Here is a 9,052-nt window from a genome sequence, read left to right on the forward strand (position 1 = left end):
AACGATCCAATTTCTCAATTTTTACCTCATTGGAGGCTTCTGGAGTGGAAGTGGGTCGTCTCGTTTTCATGATCATAATGCACATTCGATTGGAATGATCCAATTTCTCAAGTTTTACCTCATTGGAGACTTCCGGAGTGGAAGTGGGCCGTCCCGTTCTTAGTTCCAAATCCAAATCCATACAACCGAAAATAATTTCTACGACTTCCTTCTAGACCTTAAAATTTGTCACATTCAGCATAGAGATATTGTTCACTTCAGCAGATATATTTGCAACACTAGCAACAGAAACTGAAAAATAATAAAAATAAAAATAATTACATGCTCACATAGGAGCCAATAAGTTATATAAAATATATATATAACAAGACATGTGTAAAATAGTTCACATAACAAACCCATCACAAGATACCTAGCACAACATTAATTCATAGTCTTTGGACAGAAAAATGAATTTGTAATTGGTACTCTCAACGCAATGATCAAATATTGACAATAAATTTTGTCAAATCATAATCTTTCTTTGGACCGACTATAATTCATATGAAAATACCTTATAATTATCACACATTTATCATCACAAGTATAAAATTATTTGGCCAAATTGTGTCTTTTTTTTTGCTGAGCATAATTCGCATAAATAATTTTATACTACTATCTACGAAATTTTAATTAAATTAATTTACATAATAGAGATTTCTTTGACAATATATTATTTCAATCAACTCAATCAAAATTACTAGACATAAAAAAAGGAATAATTTTTAGGGTTTATGATTTCTGGATTTACACCAAAGCATAATGGGAATCACCGATTAATACACATAAATTTTTTCAATCAAATACTTAGTACAATTATATATTTAAATTTTAATTTCAGACCTTTAATTAAGATCGAATAATTTTAGCTAGGTCAACTTATCCTTGATTTATTAATATATAATTAAATATATATATATATATATATATATATATATATATATAAATATATATATATATATATAAGTCCAATACATAAACTAGTCAAATTCTAGATTATTTTTTGCTTCGTTGGAAAAAGAACTTATAGTTTGACATTAAAAACCTATAAATGGCTACACAATAATAAAATAATTAATTTTATATTATATAATAAAAGAGATATACTTAATTACTAATTTTTAATTTTATCATTTTTTTTATGAATTGAAGAGAATGTTAGGATTTACAATATTTATATGATGTTAAATCAATTAAATTAAACTTCTTTATTAATTATAAGGTTTAATTACTTTTTTGGTCCCTATAATTTGAAAGTAATTTTTTTAATCCTTATAATTTATATTTTAATTTTTTATAGTCATTATATTTTAAAAGTCATTTTTTAGTCTTTATATTTTAATTTTTTTAATTCTTATAGTTTGAAAGTGATTTTTTTAGTCCTATATTTTATATTTTAATTTTTTTTTAGTTCTTACCATCAAAATATGAATAATATTACAATTATAATTAATTATAAAAATATTAACAAATAATTTGTTATTAATTTATCGCAAGATAATTTATAATAAAAAAATAGTTGATAATTTATATATATATATATATATATATATATATATATATATATATATATATATATATATATATATATATATATATATATATATATATATATGTTGTAACAAGTACAAGAACTAATTAAAATATAAATTATAGAAACTAAAAAATCACTTTCAAACCATAAGAATTAAAAGATAATTAAAATATAAACTACAAGAACTGAAAAAAATCAATTTTAAACTATAAAAACTAAAGGTGAATTAAAATATAAATTATAAGAATTAAAAAAGACTATTTTCACATTATGGAAACTAAAATGTACAAATTATAAAATTATAAGGACCAAATAGTTAATTAAACATAATTGTAATTTGATTGTTAAAAATTATCTATCATTGCAAAACTTGTATGTTTAAATATTTTATTTTATTTTCCAACATACTTTTATATCAACTTCTAATACGAAAATTAATAATAAGACAAAAGTATGAGTTTTTTTTAAGCGAACAAACTTAACTATTTCATTTCATTGAGAAGAGTAGCAGACAAAACTATGAGTTTATTGAAACATCTCACGATGAAGCCAATATCACGTAGGAATACGGAGAATATTCTTCCACTTAAAAGCTTTAGCCTATATGTACACACGGTTTCTGCAAATCTATAAACCATGGAAAAGTTGCACTGATATAATAATGTATGAAGGTGAACTGCATTAATACTCGGTCATTAATGACGGACCATTATATTAAAGATTATTCTTTTCAATTGTTATTTTTTTTAAAAAAATTCAATTTGGAAAGAATAGTGAGTTAGGGGCACCTTGGTTATGCGATTACCATATAGGATGGATTTGGAACAAATCAAACCAAACAAGAACCAGTCTATTTAATTTGGAAATGAATTATAGTAACTCTAGCTAAAGTAGAATTTCAACCAAAGGTCATGATGCATTGTCCTACAAATCAGATTTTTTTGGTATGGTTTAAATGAAGAGAAAATCGTGCAACAAATATAAAAAAAAAAAAGTCGTCTTATATAGGTTATCTCAAATATAATTACTTTTTATTTTAAATTTTTTTTTCTTAATAACTAGCGTTAGGCTTTGTTGTTGTTTATATTCAAGAGTCTAAGACTGGAAGGAATATTTGACTTCTTATTGCATTCACGAAAGTGACATAGAGAGAAAAAGAGAAATAATAGAGTAGAATAGAAATAATTCAAACCAAGTGATTTAATTATGTTAATTAATAGGTAACCTAAGCTAATTACAAAACTTTTATAATAAAAGGCCTTCATGTTCCTATTTGCACAAAGTTTTATGAGAGAGAGGGAGGGTTATGATCTCAATTCTCTCCCTTCTCTTTTGCTCTTATCAATGGTTGTTCTCAGTTTTTAGTTGATATCACATAAAAAAAAACATGAAATTGGCATAATATTTGCTCAAGCCGTGAGAGAGAGGTTACTGTAATGGAAGAATAAAGATGAAAAAAAGAGTTAGAGTCTTAGAGATACTGAATCTGAATTCTTTTCAACTAACATTTATAACAAAAGTTAATAAATTAACGTTAATCAATAAAAAAAAAAACTATGTAAATGGAAGGTGCACCGCAATGAAGTCAAGATCCTGAATCCAAGGAATTAACCAGTACAACAACGCTATAGTGCCTCTATAACAATTAACAACTACTCTTTACCCGCATTGGAGTACTATTTATTATTTAACAACAATACAACATATTTAATAACAATACAACATTGCTTGATATTTTTTTTCTGGTTCAATACCATGTTAATTTGATGCATACAACATGCATGTTTGGTAAAAGAAGAATTTACTCCCTCCATTAATTTCTATTTACAACATCCTTTCAATTAATTCATACCTTTAGAAAAAAAATGCTTAATTATATTAAATTTTTCAATAATATTATTCTTTCAAAATATTCATTTTTTAAATAGATAATTTCACTTTTCACCTTTTTTCGTCCAATTAATATTTTAAATAAAATATAATTATTTAAAAAATAATTAATACATTAAAAGTTATTAGAAAAAGACTTATGAAAAGAAACAAACAATTTTATGAAAAAGAGTATTAGAAAAGCACAGGCACTACAAAAATAGAGAAGCATGGCGCAACTGCAACTAACCAAGTTGAAAGAAGTACGTATTGGAACAAAATGAAACTAAAATAAGATCTGAGCACACAAGACAATAAAAATGAATAATATGAGGCTGTGTTTTAACCACCAGTATTAAAGTAAAAGTGCAATAAACTCCAATTTCTACTGGAGAATAGCTTCAATTTTGGTAATTAGACAATATGAAAGAAGTGAAATATATATTATCTCCTAGCAAAAATATAACAAGTCTATCACTTTGCTAGTTAATAATCATTGTTTAGAATATATATATATATATATATATATATATATATATATATATATATATATATATATATATATATATATATATATATATATATATATATATATAAGTTTCTATAAATTAGCTCATGTATAAGAAATTTTTAACTTATAGAGATTTTTTTTTTGTTTTCTACTTCTAAAAGTAATTCTAAAAAAAATTATCTAAACACGTCCATATTCAACTCTTGTCCTTCATAGAGAGCAACAATAATCCATATAAAATTCCACATCAAATCTTATTAAATATATTTCATAGCCTATAAAAAATGGTTCAATAATCATTCACAATATGCATTAAGGGATTCTAAAGGTTTCCGCTAGTAGTTTAAAACTTTATATTTCATGAGTCAATTTTTTTAATAACTTTTCACTTTGGTGAAATGGAAGAAAAAAAATATGAACAGCATTATTGTTTCATTGATGGGCAAATTAAACGTCCCTTGAATTTGATACAAGTAATTGGAAATATGAAAGAATTGTATCCTTCCCCACCTTACACAAGACCATACTACACAAATGAAAAGAACTAAAAGAAGTGTACACGACCTATAAATAATAAATTCTTATATACACCCATAAAGTTCCACACCTTAGCTAACAAGAATCATTGAATCAGCTTTGGTATACATAATACATAAAACTTGAAATATTCTATATATTAATTGCTCTCAAGTTTAACACGCACCTCCTCCTCCTCCACCACCACCACCACCACCACCACCACATCCTCCTCCTCCACCTCCACCTCCACCACCCCCACCTCCTCCTCCGCCACCACAAGCTCCACTGCCAATAATCCCACCCATCATTCCACCGTGATGAGAATGATGATGGTGGTTGTGGTGGCCAAAACCACCGCCGCCGCCACCACCACCACTTCCAAATGCTTGCCTTCCAGCAGCCACTTGGCACAATGTAAATACTACAACGAAGGTGAACATGCAGACAACTACTATGATAAATATCACTAACGGTTCCATCTCACGTATAGAATATTAAAGTGCTTATTAAATTAAAATCCTCCATGCATCTTTGTTATTTTTATAGATCTCCCACTGCACCATATATGCTGGTGATTATGTCGTTATGTTTACTTGTCTTACCTTACGAGAAGCTGCTTGGCATGTTACGTTAGTTTATTGTGCAAGATACGTAACTTGTTACGCGCTGTTTATACCCTATTGGTTTTGCCGAATATGATGAGCGATATGACCATGACCAAGACTAGGTCTTCGGACAAATTTCGTTATATATAAACTTGTCTCTATATGTACTTTTATTGAAACTACTTACGAGTACTCAAACGAAAATTCGTATTATGCATTTCATGAATTGTGATGCGTTACTTTTCTCTCTCGTACGTATCTCCCATATCTATATACCACTTTAGAGTGATTACATTTCAGTGCGTTTGGATACAGAATTTTAATCGAAAAAAGTAATTTATTAAAGAATTTGAATTTCTACAATTTAGAATTCATTGTTTGTATATTTTTACGAAGAATTTAAAATTTTAGAATTTTAAAACAGAATTTTAAACAATTAAAAATCTGAAATTTCAATTTTTTTTGTAAAAGATGAGAAATTGAAATTTTTTTCTTACATTATTCTTCAAGAATTTGAGCTCCTAAAATATCGATCTGGTGTGAGCACGGAGGAAACACGTATAATTAGCACACCAATCATATCTTTTTTTTTTCATTCATTTTTTTCATCCTCATAATTTTAATTTTTTTTATCCAAACATAAAATTTTGAAAATAAAAAAATTACAGTTAAAGTATTTAAAATTCTTAAAATTTAAAATTTTTCTTCGTCCAAACACACATTAAATACTTTATCTCCGTAACGTAAAAGCTTACACCGTGCATGATTTTTATTTTTTGTGGAAGTAAGATATTGTCATATCTAAAAGTGACTAACTGTCGAGAAGTCATAATTCATGCGTTCTTACTAACGACGACAATTATTTTATAAGTATTTGACGTCATTCGTAAATGATAAATCGAACAAGTCAGTGCCACTACGTCTAATTTGTCATTTTAGCTGTAGGTCCCTAATTTATGTTCGCTATAAGCTTGTACGTCCATATTTGATTATTCAAATTTTGTGGGCCAAAGGATTTAAATAAAACTCTATAAGCTATTTTAATAAAACTTTATTGGCTAATCCAAAAAAATCTATAAGCTATTTATTTCGAGGATGAAGATGCTACATAGGCTCACCATTTCCGTAAACGAGTTCCCTTTTTAAGAAGATAAGTATCAAATTAATGTGTTCAATTCGTATTTGAAGGTTGGAATTGTTTTCAAAATTATCAGTATTCGTCCCTATTTTCAAATAAGCAAATACTACGATAAAGTCCCGCAAACCGATCCTTGTAAATTGTAATTTGGTATTACGCGTGGGTGCTTTAATTTGAACAAGTATACTCCTGTATTAGATTAGACCATTTATTTTTTCTTCTTTTTATCTAACCTTTATGTTTTATCTCTTAAACTAACAGAGAAGAGCTAAATTAGTATAACCTAAAATTTATTTTATTTTAATAAATATTTTAGACATATATGTAACTAAGGAGATATTAAGTACTTAAATTGTAATTAACTGCTTTATATATAGTTGAAATAATTAATATTTGACATTGAGACAACATTTTTTTAAATTAAAGTATGGGTGAACGCAGAAACCGCATGATAAGAATTATATTATTGTATTGAATTCATGTAAATTTATTCGAAAACATTATACATATTCAGCAAGAGCAAAAAATATTTTGGTGCTCCCACCCTTTACAATTCCTTTCTTTATTTCTCGATCATAAAGATATTGGTGTAAAGGAAATACCGACATGTTGGTTCTGTTTCACTGTTTTTAAAAACCCACTTATCTCACTAAAACTAATCAAGTTGAAAAACCTATTACCCAAAGGTCTACAAATTTTGGTTGTCCTTTTCAGCAAATATTTAACGTTTAAAAGTGTACGTAAATTTATACATTTTAACTATATCAATTTTGATTGTTTTTAGTTTTTACTTATATTAGTGGGTGTTTTGCATGTATATTTTAGCAATATATATATATATATATATATATATATATATATATATATATATATATATATATATATATATATATATATATATATATATATATATTCCTTTGATTGTAATTTAGATTTGAAAAGACGGATATTGCACCAATTCTGCTTCATTATTCCATAATTTTTACTTATGATACAATTCTTTGGATTAACTTTTGAAACTATGAATGGCAAGGGAAACATAAGATAAGAAGAAATTAATTATAATATTTTTACGTTTTATACATACAAATGGTGCTACTGATAAATCACCATAAGCTTTAGGTGGCATTTAATTAAATATTGGTTTCAGTGGTTTGCTTTTGCTTTTAGTAATGATTTACCCATTGGTAAAAAAAATTGAAGTAATGATTTACCTTAACTTCATTGCTTTTTTTTTTTTGAATTGAAGTAATGAAATGAACATTTATTGTATGTCCTTCGTAAAATTATTAATAAACATAAATAATAATAATAACAATAAGAATAATAATATATTATTTATTACAAAAGTATATCAATCAAAAATAAAAAAACAAAATAAAACACACTAATCAAACACTTAAAAAATACAAATGTAATAATGTCCACGATGTATGGAACCTCAGCAGCCGCCACCACCACAACCGCCGCCTCCACACCCTCCACCACCACAACCACCACCACCACAACCACCACCACCACCACTTCCATGATGGCCTGTGTAACCATGAGTTCCAACGGAAGTTGTGGTTGCTGCAGCAGCAACACCTGTCAAAATTACCATATCACCGTCACCACCACCATTTCTGACTCTGCTGGCACTGCCTTTATAAGCATGACTTTGTTGAACCTTGCATCTTGTATTTGCACCTTGCAACCCCCCATTGTTCTTGTATTTGTTATCATCGCTTTTCTTTCTACCTCGGAAGCAAAAACATCCCATGTTAGTTTTCTTTTCGATGTACGTTATTGGCTTTAATTTGAGTCTCGATACATTCTGTTTCCTTTATATAATGTAAAAGTCAAGCACCAACATTACACGAAAAGTGCTGTAAATTTCTATACAATTAATATATGTCTTCTATGTTATGCCATGCAATGATACAATATTTTCCTTGCAGTTGCACATACTATCAGGACGTGTGAAATAAGTTGCCTTGACTTGTTCCAACTTCATTTCGAACCCGACTTATTAAACAATCCTCAATTAAGTTCATTTATTTTAATGCACAAATATGTTGAAGTTTAACTCTAAGTTGAATTGTATATATAAATAAGTCGAACTCCATAATTATAAGTTTGACATTAGAACCTTATGAATAGTTGATTGATGTGTAAAATATATATTTGTTAAGGGTAAGTGTATCCTACTTAATTTGGATATTGTATCCATAGATTAGTTCTATTTTCAAATAAAATAAATCATATAAATTAAATAATTTTGAATTTTTATCTTGAATTAAACATTGTTTATGTTTGTATTCAAAAAAAAAAATTAAAGTCAAACAATAATTTCAAATAAGAGACATGTACGAATAAAAGTGATTCAGATCATAATTTCGCATTTATCATTTTCTCCCTAATTTTTATTTTAATTAAGAACTCTCAGTTATTAATTAATTGTTTAATATCTCTTATTTTAATTGTTAGTCTATGATCAAGGTCTGAAAATAGTTTTTTCCCTAAATTAATCATGCATTGGTCATTTGAGATTTAATTTAAGAATAAGGATAGATAACATATAAGTTTTTAATAAGGGAATTTTGTTATCAGTTTGGTTATGCAAACTTTATGAATCCTATCATTTTATAGGTTAAATAATTAAGAGAAGATGGTTACAAACATACAATTAACAAATAATCAAAATGATCAATACCAATATAAAAGTGAAAACGATAAAAAAATATAATTAATTGAATAATGTCAAAGAACTTTATTAAAAAAAAAAGAACTATAATACATGAGTATAGCTACATAACAATTCGAGTTTAAGGAGTTTAACCAATCATGATCATAGA

General features: G+C 26.8%; 1 protein-coding gene across 1 annotated transcript; it reads right to left on the minus strand.

Moving 5' to 3' along the window:
* Positions 1 to 211: 211 nt before the first annotated feature.
* On the minus strand, positions 212 to 4,951 carry LOC114420420 (putative glycine-rich cell wall structural protein 1). Its single transcript, XM_028386320.1, has 2 exons — positions 4,657 to 4,951; positions 212 to 291 (listed from the first exon to the last, which is right to left on the minus strand). The coding sequence occupies exons 1-2, from the start codon at positions 4,949 to 4,951 to the stop codon at positions 212 to 214; spliced, it is 375 nt and encodes a 124-aa protein (XP_028242121.1).
* Positions 4,952 to 9,052: the final 4,101 nt, after the last annotated feature.

Source organism: Glycine soja, chromosome 7, assembly GCF_004193775.1.
Source record: "Glycine soja cultivar W05 chromosome 7, ASM419377v2, whole genome shotgun sequence".
NCBI lineage: Eukaryota > Viridiplantae > Streptophyta > Magnoliopsida > Fabales > Fabaceae > Glycine > Glycine soja.

Excerpts from the sequence above, each read along its gene's own strand:
- LOC114420420 (XM_028386320.1), bottom strand. The coding sequence starts at position 4,951 with ATGGAACCGTTAGTGATATTTATCATAGTAGTTGTCTGCATGTTCACC. Across the intron at positions 292-4,656 it reads TGGTGGTGGAGGAGGAGGAG|TTTCTGTTGCTAGTGTTGCA; the intron begins GTGCGTGTTAAA and ends ATTATTTTTCAG.